The following is a 14605-nucleotide window of genomic DNA, read 5'->3' on the forward strand; positions in this document are numbered from 1 at the left end:
AAAAAGTTCCATGAACTTTTTGGAAAACTCGTCCTTTGCTTGGATTTCAAAATTTTTGCACCAAAATAAACTTGACTTTTAATTCCATTTTCTGCAAACTCTTTGAATTCCCCTCCTGTGAGTGTGTTTAGTCAACAGCTGTCATCTCCCTACCTCTTCAGTGGAAGAGCCATCCTTCAATCCATTCCACAGTCTGGTGCTCCCCTGTGTATGCAAAAGGGCTGTGCTACTTGGACAGGGCAGTGGTGGCGAGGGGGAGAAGGAGGGTAATCTAGAAATGGGAAACCCTATTTCTCAAAACATGTCTGCTATATTCTACGCAAGTGCATTACATTTTTTAGAACAGTTCTTATCAAGTGAGTATGAAGAGTTTATAGATGAGTACATTAAGGTAATAAAACCCTGGAGAGGATATTTGTATGTCTGCTTATTAAATTGACAAGATTAGGAAAAATATACTATAGATGTTTTAATTGTCTTTTTTAAAAATCTTTTGAGTTTTTCACTCTTGGTAAAAGAAATCAGAACAAAATAAATCACTTCAAAGATGGCTATTAGGCAGAATGTGGTGGCAGATCATCTAGAATGTTCCAGAATGGGTTATAAGGAAGGGCTCACTATTCAGTAGGTCTTGAGTCCTTCTATTCAAGAACAGTGACCCTCTGGTGCCTGGTCTTTTTTGTTCTTTTTCAAAGGAGAGGCAGTTTTTCTGGAAACACATTACCATGTCTGCAACAAAGCACCTAGCTCAAAAACCCAGACAATCCCAGGGTTCCACGTGACCATCTGCAGTCCATATGCTTGTTCAGAAAAGAGTAAGGAATGTCTAGAGGATCCAGGCAAGCGAAAGGGTGAACATCACTACCATAGCAAACTCTGCAGTGCTGGCTGTGTTTCACAATTTCATTGTTCCATTCTCTGGGTTTTGGCATTAAATATCCATCATTGAGTGGTGTTTAGTATCCTTTGTTTTCTATTTTGCATTTAGTGCATACATATGGTTTCAAAATCAGACAATGAAGAACACAAAGAGATAAGCAGTAGCCGTTACCCCAGGCCTCCCCGCAAAGTGTTTACTGGTCTTCATGCTTGGATTTCCTGGCAGTTGCCTCCTTGCAGGGACGTGGCACCTCTGATCTCCCCTTCCTGGTTAATGACTCTGCAATCACCAGTCAGATGTAGAAGGAAACAGCTTGCCTTGCAGTGTTTCCTTTGTCACTGCCCCTTCTGGATTTGCTAGTTGCCCACTGAACTCTTCCACTGGCTATCTTTTCCATGCTAAACAGTACACTGAGCCATCCACTTCAGCCTCTCCTGTTGTAGACCAAGGAAATTCACTTTCTACTTCTCCATCTCGCAGCAAGGCATCTGTCTGCCCGAATTCATTCCCAGTCTGACCTTTGAATGTAAGAACCAAGGTGCTTCATTTCAAATTCACTTTTATGCCTCAAGAATGAATGTCTTGTGTCAAGTATCGGATATGGTGTATAAAAAAGCAGTGACTTCAGTTAGATACATATATAGTGGCTAGTTAATTATAGAGTTGTTTACATTGGTTTAAACTTTTAGACTGGATTCTTTGCCTTTGTTCTGTGTGAAAAAACACGCTAATTTCTTTCATGTTTATAGTTTGGGAAAATGCTGACACCCTAGTTTAGGTCATTTTTCCCAAGTTCACTCAGCACACTTTTAAATAACACATAGGTCAAAGAAAAAGCCTCAAAGGGAAGTTTTAAATATTTTGAACAAAATTAAAATGGTAAATCCAGCTTATTAAACTTGTGAAATGCATTAAAAAAAAACAAAACAAAAACAAAATAGTGCTTATAGGGAAATCTGTAACAGGGAGCACATATTTTAGGAAAGAAGGAAGACTGAAAGCCAACAAACCAGGCTCTTGCCTTAATGAAGAGTCAATAAAATTCAAAGTAAGGAGGAGGAAATAAATTCCAAAAGTGAGAGCAGAAATCAGCGACATTGAAAATAGAAGATCCATAGAGAAAAAAAAACAAAAACTAACTGTTTGAAAAGCTCAATAGTATGAGTAGCTTCTTGCTAGGCTAAGGAAAAAAAAAGAGAGAAGACATAAATTTCTATTATTAGAAATGAAAGAAGGGACATCAGTAGAAATCATAGACATTTTTTAAAATTTAATTTCATTTTATGACGTAGTTTCATAGGCTCTGCAATTCCCCCAATCTTTCCCCATACCCTCCCCCCATGTTGGCTTCCTCCACATTGTTGCAGTATTACAGTTCAAATCCAATCATGATTCCTTTTTTGCAAGCATGTACCATGCATACAGTCCAGCATCTTATTGTCCAGATAAATTCAACAGGTTCTCGGATAGACCATCCCTGGCCTGAAAGGAGAGCTGGCAGAATATCATCCCCTCCATTGAGAAGCCACAACACAACAACAATTTACAGCATCATGGAGTTAACCGACATGGTATTGAGTGACCAACATGTTAGAAAATGCAAGTTCTTAACCACATCCTGTGACTACTTCACTGACTTTTCAATTTTTGTTTATACACATCCGGCTGCTATACACCTTAGAATGGTTATAGGGTACTATTCAGCTGTCTTGTGTCTATTTTCATTTTTATATTTAGCAGTTTGTAGTATTGAAGCATAATTTTTACTGAACTTGGCAAATTTTAGGATAGTCCAAACTGGTTTATAACTCTATAAAGGCATGTGTTAACAATTGAGGCACAGAACAATTTTAGGAGGGGTGTGCAGAGAAATTTTCAATACCTTAGTGAGGAGTAACTAATCTTTGTGTCCTACCTAGTAAGGTATATGGGACTCCAAACGACTCTTACAAACCATGTCCCCAGCCAGGGATTTTTCAGTCCCTATTTGAGGATTTTAAAGGGGAATTGCCTGTCTCTGGACGTGGCCCACACCATGGCACATCTTCTGTACAGTGTGATGTCCACAATTTAGCATTCTCTTTCATGGGTGATCTTACCGGGAGCCCTGTGGTATGTCACCTGGCTTGTGCTGGCTCCACACTTCCCAGTAACATAGCAACGTCCAAGTCCTCTCATTCATGTTGAGTTTCCAAAAGTAGAAAGGGATTTGTCAAGCGAACATCTGCTACCCCATGCCTCTGTTGTCCTGCAGTCACAGGGTGAGCTGTTCTCGGGCCAGGCAGACCATGGATGAAGTCAAGTCCCATTAATGTGGTTGGTCAAGTCAGCTAGTCATGATTTCCAAAATCACAAAATGCCTCCCATCTTGCTTTCCTCTCAGCCGAAACAGAAGCCACCCTACCTTCTCTTCAGTCTATCACGTGTCCGGCAAGCCATGCTTTCACTCATTTGTTCACTGTGCAGGCACTGGACATTGCTTCCTGTGGGGCAGGCCCTTGTTCTAGTTGGTAGGGACTCAGGGGTAGCCAAGCAGACCTGTTGCAACCCTTAGGGAACTCTGTGTGACATGGGGGGTGTTCATGGGATGGGACATGGACAGGAACGGGGAGGCAGACACAAACACATAAGCAAATGCTGGATCACACGTGGTAGGAACAGGTATTCAGTACAGCCGTGAAGTCACTGCTCAGGACACCAGCAGCCCACGTCAGAGCATCAGGGGTTGAGTTCCAGCTCTGCTTCCCAGTCCAGCTTCCTGCTGGGAAGCAGTCAATGATGGTTCAGGTGCTCGAGCCCCTGCCATCCAAATGCAAGACCAAATTTGATTCCCTGACCATTGGGCATTTGGGAAGTAACCCAGTGCATGGGAGCTGTCTGTGTTGGTCTCCTCCACCTCGCAAATAAAACAAATTAATAAATAAAATCAGAAACCCAATGGCAGCAAGGGCTAGGAAGGAAACTGCACCTTGTGACATGCATGAGTGAGGAGGTTTGGGGAAACTAGTGTGTTGAGGCACCAGGGAAGACTTCTCAGAACCATGGAACCAATGGAGAGAACGCTGAGATCAGAGGAGAGGTAAATGATGCCAGGCGATAAGTGACAGGCCGGTGCCTCCCACGCAGACAGGCCTTTGAGGCAGGAAAGAACTGGATGTTTTCAAATAGCTGAAGAAGGAAGTGGCCAGGATGGTTAGAAGGCAAAGTGGGCCGAGCAACACCTCCTCGTTGTAGACACCACCCAGAGGGCTGCTGGGCTATCTCTATGAACTGATAACTGCAAGTACCTTACAAGTGGACTCCTGCAGTATTTGTCCTTTTGGATCTAGCTTCTTTCACTTCCCATATTGTCCACTAGGCTTCACTCTGCGGGAGCAGGTGTCATGTGCTTCTCTTTTGAGACTGACTGGTATTGTACTGACCGCATTTTCTCTGTCCATTCATCAGCTGATGGGAGTTTGGGCTACATACCAAGTTTAGTGACTGTGCATGGTCCTGCCATAAACACACAGCTGTACAAATACCTCTTCGGGAATCTGTCAATTATTTGTGGCATATACTTAGATGCAGAATTACCAGATCATCTGGCAATTCTATTTCTAGTGTTTGGAGGAAGCAACATGCTAGCTTCCGTAACAGCTGTGCCATTTTACAGTCCCACCCACGATGTGCCATGTTTCTAATTTTTCCACAGTCCTGCTAACACTTGTTATTTTCTGGGGTTTCAATGACAGCCACCTTGCCGGGTGTGAAGTGGTAGCTCACAGGCCTCTGACTGTACTGCCCTTGCAGCCGGTGACACTAAGCAGCTTGTCACCTAGACATCGGGCATTTGCATATGCGCTTCGGAGGAAGGCCCTTTGTTGCAATCAGGCTGGCTCTTGGGGTTACGTATTAGGAGTTCTGTGTTCAGAATCCCTTATCATTCCATGGTTTTTAAATACATTCTATCATTTTGTGGGCTGCCTTTACTTTGTTGATAGCATCTCTTTTTATTTTTTTGCACACAAACTTTTAACTTTTCATGAAGTCCAAGTCATTTTCCCTTTTGCCACCATGTCTTTGATATCATATTCAAGAACTGAATTTCCCAATCCATTACGATGACACTTTTAACAATTACGTTTTATTAATCTGAGACACAGAAAGACTAAGATGCTCTAACTGCTGCCTCATGCCCACCACAACCAGAGGTCTTTTGGGCCAAAGTCAGGGGCCTGGAATTCAAACTTTGTCTCCCACATGAGTGACAGGTACCTAAGCACATGAGCCACCACCTGCTTCCTTCCCCGTGTGATCAGCAAGAAGTTAGGATCAGAAGCAGAGCCAGGACTCAACCCAAGGCATTGTGATGGAGGGTGAGAGTATTCCAAGCTGCAACTTACCCACGTACCAAATGCCCAACCCCATTATTTGGATGTGTTTGTGGGATGTTTCTTTCTAAGTAACTCATAGTTATGCCATTTATGTTTAGGTTTTAATTACCTCTTTGGAGTTAGTGTTTGTACTACATGTTAAGATGAGAGTCCCACTTAATTCTTTCGGTTTTGGACATCAATTCTGCTAATGCCATTTGTTTGATATTGTGCTACTTTTCTGCTCAGACCCATGACAGCCTTGTCTGCATGAGACAATTTTATTCCCATCCTGTTGACCATGACAGCCTTGTCTATATGAGACATTCTTATCCCCATCCTTGTTAACCTTTAGGTACACACATGCACACACATCCTTTGACATAATCTCTGCCGCACCCCCACTCAAGGATTTCGAGCAGGGGAATCGAAGGACACCACTCATGTATTCGGACACCATCCTGAACTCACTGTGGAAAATGCACTGGGCAGGCGCCAAGGCAGGTATACAGAGTCCCGTTAACAGGCTACTGAAGTCATTTAGGTGCAAGATGGCCCTGGGATTGGGGCAGAGGTGAAGACGAAGGAAAGAACTGGATAGAACCAAACAACATTTGGCAGAAAACATGACTGCATGTCAGGATGCAGCGGGCATGTGGTCATAATGACCCCAGTCCCCTGACTCACACAGCTGGCAAGTTGTGGTGCCACTTCCCTGGAATAAGCAGCACTGGAAGGGAAGCAGGTGGGAGGAGAGACCTGAGTCTAGCTTTGGGCATAATGAAGTTAAAGGAGCTTTGAAACATGTGAGTGGAGATGGTGGGAAGACAGCAGAGACTTTGGGGATAGAGTGGAACTCTAGTTGGAAAGGAGTAGTTACATGTTAATGGGTAGAGACCACGGAGTGGAGATCATGAGCTCATTCATGGAAGGCACACAGAGTGGGAGGGAAAGGACTGAGGACAAGGCTACAAGCACCTTGACCCTGAGAGGCTGTGGTCAGACCAGAAACAGGAAAACCAGAGGCTTGTGGTGCTGAGAAGCCAAGGGAAGAGGCTGGAGGGGGAGGAAGGCAACAGAACCTGAAGCCCACAGAGGACTAAGACATGTCCATCAGGCAGGGACCAGCAGAGTACTCAGTGCCCAAAGCTGGAGATGGGGAAGAAGGAGCAGGGTGAGTGTGAGAGAGGGAGAGGGAAGAGCAGGTGCAGGAAACGCACCAGAAGAGTATGCTGGGAGGGTAGGGCAGGTCTGGCAGGGAGGGCACCAACAGGAGGGTCAAGGCTGTCCCGAGCTGCACATCCCCAAGTTCTCCATGTCAGTGGGAGAACGACTGCGGGCGACTCCCAACTGCCCCCATCCCTGATCTCCTGAGCACTCTGCCAGTGGTAACACCAGTCTGTCCCATGTGCGTGCAGCTCAGGAGACCCAGGAGAGCTTCTTTCTGGCTGCCAAGTTTCAGTTCTTGCTCATCTGTCCTTTTGTCTGTGTCTCCCTCTTCACAATCATTTCCCTCTATCAAAGGATGCCTTTGAACTTGCCTCTCAGCATCCTTTCCTTCCTGCAAAATCATGGATCAATCGAAATGCCCATCAATTTGAATAGGAATGAAGGTGGGTATTTACATAAGGGAGTTTCATGTCAGAGAGAGAGCCAGGGCTGTCATGGACATAATGTGTGTTTGTGCATATGTGCATTTTACATTCACTTATGTGTGCATGCATGGGCAAGTGTAGACTGTGGATGGTGTGGATGTGTATGCATGTGTACCCATGTGTACGTGTATACGTACTGTGCTCATGTGCAAGCACAGGGGATGGGAGCCTGTGTGCCAGGCTGGACACAAGGCACAGCCCTAATGTCTTTTCCCAACTCCACTTGCCATGCACTGCAGCCCCTGGGAAGCCTGGCACCTCCAACAGACAGCAAAGTCACAGAGAAGGAGAAGAAGCCACCCATGGCCACCACCAAGGGGAGAGGAAAAGGAAAGGGCAAGAAGAAAGGAAAAGCGAAAGAGGAAGCAGAGGAAGAAATGGACCCCCGGAAGCTGGAACTGCTAAACTGGGTAGGTGGGCCATCTGTTCTCTGTCTCCTGGAGGCCGTGGAATGGGTGTCACCCCATGAGGGGCAGCTCTTGTCACCTCTGCTTCAGCCAGAAGGGTGACAGTAGAGTACTGATGGGACAGTCTGGGAACCCCAAGTGGCCACAATAGCACAATTGCTGCCTATTGTCCCAAACACCAAATACTCCTTTTTGGAGGGTGCAGGGGGTTGGGGGGTCACCCCATGCAGAGAAGAAGTCTTGGTCATTCTCTGCAATGGCTCTCTGCCCAGGTGAACAAATGGGAACAAAGCTGTATAGAAGCAGCACACCATTTTATGAAACATCCAGAGATTGCATGTCTGGGCAGGTGGGGGTTGAGAGGGTAGGGGAGAAGGGTAATATCGGGCTGGGCAGCTGCAACCACAATGCATGCCATTCTTGGTCTTGCCACACACTGGACACAGCCAAGACAGGGACCTCTCCACTCTGCAGTGCCCCAGTGGCCTGCTGTGTACCCATGAGGTCCCAAAGGTGCTTGCATATAGTAGTTCCCAGTCAAGGCAGAAACTGTACAGAACACTTGCCAGTACTGTACAGCTGGGATTTTGAGTCCTCTTTAATGTATTTTTAAAACAGAGAAAACTGGGGAGGGCCAACATTGTAGCATATAGTCTCCTCCAGTGACAGCAGCATCCCAAATGGGTTCTGGTTCGTGTCCCAGGTGCTTCACTTCTGATCCAGCTCCCTGCCAATGGCCTAGGAAGGCAGCAAATGATGACCCAGGTGCTTGGACCCCTACATGCACACAGAATATGCATCAGGAGTTCCTGACTTCTGGCTTCCACCTGAGCCAGTCTCAGCCATGCAGCTGTCTGGGGAATGAGCAAGGAAGATGGAAGAGCTCTGAGTTTGTCTCTCACTGTAACTCTTTCAAATAAATAAATCTTGAGAGAGACAATAACTTATGGAGTTCTCTATAGAGCATTCAGGGGCCAAAGAGAGAAGAGAGGAGATGGAGGACAGTGTTTGCTCAAGGCACAGAGCACAGAGAGCCAGGCTCAGGAGACCCAGGATCTGGGGCTCGGAGCTGCTTTTCTGTGATGTTCCCAATAGATTCTCCGCCCCCCAGCCGGGGTCTCTCTCAGAATCCACTTCAGACTCCCTTTCCTGGATCTGTGCAGGTGAATGCGTTGGAGCAAGCCATGCTGGACGCCTTAGTCCTAGATCGTGTGGAATTCGTGAAGCTCCTGATTGAAAACGGAGTGAACATGCAACACTTTCTCACCATCCCCAGGCTGGAGGAGCTTTACAACACAGTGAGTGTTCTTGAAGGAGAGAGGACAGAGGAGGGAGTTGGCCTGCTAAAGATATTTACCTCTGTTGCCGATCCTGCCTAGGGTAAGAGGACACCATCTCAGAGGGAAGGGCCATACCTTACAGCAGGCAGCTGCTTCACATTTGCTGTTGGCCTTTACATTCTTTTTTTTTTTTTTTAAAGATTTTTTTATTATTGGAAAGCCAGATATACAGAGAGAGGAGGAGAGACAGAGAGGAAGATCTTCCATCCGATGATTCACTCCCCAAATGAGCTGCAACGGACTGGTGCGCGCCGATCCGATGCCGGGAACCAGGAACCTCTTCCGGGTCTCTCACACGGGTGCAGGGTCCCAAAGCTTTGGGCCGCCCTCGACTGCTTTCCCAGGCCACAAGCAGGGAGCTGGATGGGAAGTGGAGCTGCCGGGATTAGAACCGGTGCCCATATGGGATCCCAGGGCTTTCAAGGCAAGGACTTTATGCGCTAGGCCATGCCACCGGGCCCGGCCTTTACATTTTTAACAAGCACTACCATGCCTAGCCCATCACTGCCCTGCAGCATACACACATACCCCACTGTGGGGCTATGGCACCCCTAAGCCACTGAACACGCTGGCTTAGCCGCCCAAGATGCTGTTGAGCGGCAGCCGTTCTCTTTGTGGCTGGCTGGGAGAGGGAGCTCATTGCTCTGTCCAGCATCTCCTCTTACAGTGCACCAGATGTGGCTAGCCTAGGGAAAGAGCCGAATCAGGCACGCTTGATGCTGGGTGGACAGGGCTTTTAGCAGCAATAGAAAGCCAAACAGCCACAAATGAAGCCATTGCAAGTCAGGAACTATCCGGGTTCATTTGTAGCCTATACTCAGGACACAAGAGAACGCAGCTGCTCTCAACACCAGGTTTAAAAGTTCCCCAGAGGTGACTGGACAGGTGTTCTTTTGGGTTCCACAGGGCGCCATAGTTGTTCTGAGGCTCTGGTAGGAAGCCAGAGTTAGGCTTTGCTAGCAACGAACTCTACTGTGTTAGAACAGGAGTGTTGCAATGAAATCCCCCCCACCTTGGTTTATATTATTATGATGTAAATTTTGAGTTGGCAGTTCCTTTTCTGTTCTAAGATTTCAAGGATTAGAAATGACCTCAGCAGCTGCTAGCTAAAGTTCAGTGAATGTCTCACCCTATTCTGTACACCATTTTAAATAGTCCAATGCAAAGCATTTCACAGATCTTTCAAGGTGCTGGATACATCTCAGTTCCAATTGATTCTGATTCATAAAACACATAGGCTGATGGGGGAGCGCATTCAGGTGCTCATCATTCATTAATTCTACTCAGCAGGGCAGGATTGTATTCTGAGTTGAAGAGAAAAACATGTTGACTATGGCTAAGTGCTTCTCTTTCAGAGACTGGGTCCACCCAATACACTTCACCTGCTGGTGCGGGACGTCAGAAAGGTCTGTCAATCCTTCCCCCATCACCCCCACCACATGGTATCCTTCCCCAAGCCATTTCTTCAAAGCCACTTTTTAAAATCTCCAAAATGCATGATCTCCTTAGTTGAAGTGTAGGAGATCAGGAAACCCTCCATTCACCAGAAGAGTCCACTGAAAAATGAATAAAGAAAAGGATTGTATGCTCTAAGTTGAACAGACACCCACAGGCCCACAGGTTACAGCAGCCAGTTGAAATACAGCTGTATTACAGATTGGCACCATGACCAAGGTCAGGGCAGCAGCTCAGCCAGGGTCCTGCCATCTCCTGCCGAGCATCACCCGCTGGAGTTTGGAATCAAGACAGCTCACTCCTCCACTGTGTCTCAGGAGGAGTTTCCTCACTTCCTTCTGTGTCGCCTGTAGACTGCAGCAGGTGCACTCGGCCCATTCTGATCCCCCCTTATAAAGCACAGCTGCTATTTCCTTGTCCCATAGCCACTGACAGTGAGTTCTGGCCAGTGTGTTATTATGGCATTCCTTGTGCCATATGGCTGTAGGTTAGAGGACTAGATTGGGGTCCCAGGAGAGTGATGTGTTATGTAGCTCCTGGTGTGTAGAGCTCTGAGCAAGAGAAGACAACTGGAGGCAGACAGAAGGGTGCAGCCGGCCATGTTTCACATCAGTATTTAGTATGAGTGTGGCTCCATGGGCATTCACGGCTTGGTGAGAAGTCAGTGGATCTGGGTGACTGACAGGGACCCCTGGCCCCTATACAGCCCTTGTGTCCCACTCTAGGCTCTGCTTCCCTCACAGGTCCCATACCGAGAAGTGTAAGCACTCAATCGCACCAGTTCATAACACCACTAAGCAAACCAGAGTAGGCTTGCAGCAGACAGCCAAGCTCAGGCCCAAGCATGTTTTACGTGGAAGCCATCAGCAATCCTCCCCAGTTCTCCTATCCTTCTCCCACCCCTACTTAAAATCCTCCAGGGTTTCTCCAAGGGCGGTGATATCCATCAAGTCCAAGCTCATCTCAAGAAGGCTGTCCCCACAGCACACAGTACACAGCTTTCACTAGAAAAGCCACAGCCCCAGGAGGTTCTGTTCCCTGCTGCCTCCAGATCTTCTCCCATCCAGCAGTGGTCAAAACACCTTCATAGCCAGACGAATCTGCGCACCGCTGTGCTCACCTCTTCCTGTCCCCTTACACATGCGCACTACAGACCTACCTTCCCAGCCTCAAGCATACATAGGCACCGCCCCTATGACCTCATTGGGTGGCTTTCCCTTTCTTCTCAACGGGCATGTTTAACCCATTCTCTGGAACACAGAAAGCCATCCTCCACCTGAGCTGTAAGGGACAGACTGAATACTGTTTAATCCCCATCTGTTACACAAACTCCCTAGGTGGGCCTGGGAGGACCACAAGGTGTGTGATGACGTGTCCACAGCAAGTGCGTCTTTCCCGGGCCTGAGACCGAACTTCTTCTCTTACAGAGCAATCTTCCACCTGATTACCACATCAGCCTCATAGACATAGGGCTCGTCCTGGAATACCTCATGGGAGGAGCCTACCGCTGCAACTACACCAGGAAAAGCTTTCGGACCCTTTACAACAACTTGTTTGGACCAAAGAGGGTACAACTCGGTGTGATGCTCTGTGGTCCCCGGAGTGGCCGGCCTGTGGCTCCTTGTCGTGCTTTTCAATACTTTGGCCTGTTCATGGCTGAACGCTCATCCCAGGCATACCGGTCCTATCTCCCGTGGGGACAACTCTCAGGTGTCAGGCTTCCAGGGCCCTGGGCACAGTCATGCACCTTTCATTAGTTCTTACCCTGTTGGGCAGCAGAGCCCACCAATCATGTTTGCCCTTTGACCTTGTGCCCAGCAGCCATCTTCCGCAGCCGGTGGCTCCTGGCTCCACCCTCTCCATCCATCCTATCACTGTACCCCTCGAGCCGCCATCATCTTCCAAAGCAAAGGATGTGACAGTGCACTTCCTGCTCAAAAGCACCCAGGGCTTCTTGCTGCTAGAAAAGACAGTGCCAGCTTCGCTCCCACAGCATCAAAAGCCATCCAGCCCACCCCATCCTGGTCCATTGTGCACCTCCACCGAAATCAGATTGCATTACCGTGCTTGCCATGTCTTCCTCCTCCCCACTCCCTGTTTGTGGCCTTGAAATTCCTGCTCTTATGACCAATCCTTCAAGAAGCTATTAGCCATACATGGGCCTCCCCTAACCGCCCCTTTCCCATTAATGCCCTCCAGCCCCAGGTCTGGGATTTGTGTCTGGTTGTACCTGGATTAGAGGCCACGTGTCTACCTACCTATCTCCTCAACTGACCTGGGCTGATGGAAGCAGAGTTTCCATATTAAAACGTTTCTATCCCCTGGAGCTCGTCATGAATTGTTAAAGAGATAAAGTACTTTATACTCCATTTCTACAGCACTATTAGCAATTCTATTAGTGCACTCACATTGCTACTGCGAACAGTTATCTCAGTGCCCTAATATTTTTTCCCTCTTTTCATTATGCAGCCTAAAGCTCTTAAACTTCTGGGAATGGAAGTAAGTGGAATTTGCTTTCTATTGTTTTATGATATCTTAGTTAAATGTATGTACCCTTTTGTTTTTGTATTTATTTGTCACAAAATTGAACAAGTCTGTTTTCCATGAATAAGCCCACTATGATGCCCCCCAAAATTAAGTTAGATGTCCTACTGAAATCGTGCGAAACGATCGTATATGTTAATCAGCATCAAAGCTGCTTAGGTCGCGTCACAGAGTTAGTGAAACCACAGTTTCAAAAGCATGCTAAGACCAAACAGAAGGGAGAATAATGCCAGCTGCATATTAGAAAGCATAAACAGGGGCCAGAGCTGTGCTACAGTGTTCCAGAAATTCCACCACATGAAAAAAAAAAAGTTAAAGAAGGTCACCCTCAAGGGGAAGAAAATGCTTATAGGGAAAAATTGGTTTATGTTTTGTCTAGAAAATATAGGAAAATTAAAGTTCCCTCACAATACTACAAAGTATCAGAAGAAGAGTTAGAAGAAAAGAACAAAGCATGAGGCATGAAAGCAGTAAGTCAGTGGAAGAAATGTCGTAATAAAGAAAATGAACAGTGGCTGTTACAAAGATTCTTCTCAAATAAGCTCAAAGGTTTGACAGTATCCCAATTCTGTGTGGATTCACCACGAAAACTTTCACTTCCGGGGTCACAGTTAAGACTGACCTCTAGCGAGATCTCCTACTGTCGGATTTGAGCTCCCGTGTGGGCTGGGTGCTTTCTGTCATTTCCTGCTCTCCCAAAATGAGCGTGTGTCAATATGAGCACTGTCAGAGAGGATGTATCTGTCCGGGGAGTACGCGGCAGACTCACATGAAAGATACTCTGCTTTCAGTCATGTTTGTAGGAGTTGAGTTTACTTTCCTGATAATGTCTGACACAAACATGAGACCATTTAGGTTTTCTATTTTCAAGTCAATATTAGTAACTTCCGTTACCCTAAAAAAAGGATTGATCTCCTTAGACTCTCAAGTTCACTGTACAAACTTCCGGTTTGTCTGCTAGCTTTTGGTGCTCACCATATTTTTAGCTGTGTGCCATTCCTTGTCCTGATATTTCAAAAATATCAGAACAAAACTGGTGTCTTCTCTTTTTTCTTAATTATACTTACCTATGTATTTTATTGGTATTTTTGCTTTATCCGACAACTTTCTTTTTTTCTGTTTCTATTTTTCCAGTGTCTGCTCCCACTAATATTCACTGCACACACTTTCTCAGAGTCCTGTATTGTTTTACTTGACTTAACGCGGAAGTGGAGTTCCCTTTTCAGTCTACCCTGTTGAAGATATTTCTCTCTGCATGTTGTTTTCATAATTTCCCTCTTATGGCCCCTTTTTCCTCCATAATCTGACAGCTATTTAGAAATGTACTTTCAATTTCCCTGATTCAGACTTTCGTTATTTCTCTATTGTGGTGCTTTCCAGTTTTATTGCATGTAGATGATATTCCTCCTGACACTTAGAATGTGTCAAAATAGAAGAACTCCAGGAAACTGAGCTGTGGTGCCTGGTTGATTTTTAATAATGAGTCATATGTGTTTGCAAATGAATGTGTAATCTCTGTTGGATGTAACTCTTCTAATTACCCATCAGATCAAACTGAGGAATTCCATTCTTTTTTTTTTTTTAATTTTTTTATTATTATTGGAAAGCCAGGATATACAGAGAGAGGAGGAGAGACAGAGAGGAAGATCTTCCATCCGATGTTTCACTCCCCAAGTGAGCCGCAACGGGCCGGTACGCGCCGATCCGAAGCCAGGAACCTGGAACCTCCTCCGGGTCTCCCACGCAGGTGCAGGGTCCCAAAGCTTTGGGCCTTCCTCGACTGCTTTCTCAGGCCACAAGCAGGGAGCTGGATGGGAAGTGGAGCAGCCGGGATTAGAACCGGCGCCCATATGGGATCCCGGGGCGTTCAAGGCGAGGACTTTATGCGCTAGGCCACGCCACCGGGCCCGAGTTCCATTCTTTGATTTGCTTCTGTTTATACAAGAAAATGTGTTTATTTGAAAGGCCA

The 14605-nt window shown here is 46.4% G+C and overlaps 1 protein-coding gene across 1 annotated transcript in view; it reads left to right on the plus strand.

The window, feature by feature from the left end:
- TRPM1 (transient receptor potential cation channel subfamily M member 1) overlaps positions 1–14605 on the plus strand; it is a 117624-nt gene that overhangs the window by 69716 nt on the left and 33303 nt on the right. The window contains exons 12-16 of the mRNA XM_058665416.1: positions 7130–7300; positions 8461–8595; positions 9993–10043; positions 11520–11660; positions 12562–12591. Coding sequence (XP_058521399.1) covers positions 7130–7300; positions 8461–8595; positions 9993–10043; positions 11520–11660; positions 12562–12591 — 528 coding nt within the window. The remainder of the gene's footprint in view (positions 1–7129; positions 7301–8460; positions 8596–9992; positions 10044–11519; positions 11661–12561; positions 12592–14605) is intronic.

The sequence above is a fragment of the Ochotona princeps genome, chromosome 6 (assembly GCF_030435755.1).
Source record: "Ochotona princeps isolate mOchPri1 chromosome 6, mOchPri1.hap1, whole genome shotgun sequence".
NCBI lineage: Eukaryota > Metazoa > Chordata > Mammalia > Lagomorpha > Ochotonidae > Ochotona > Ochotona princeps.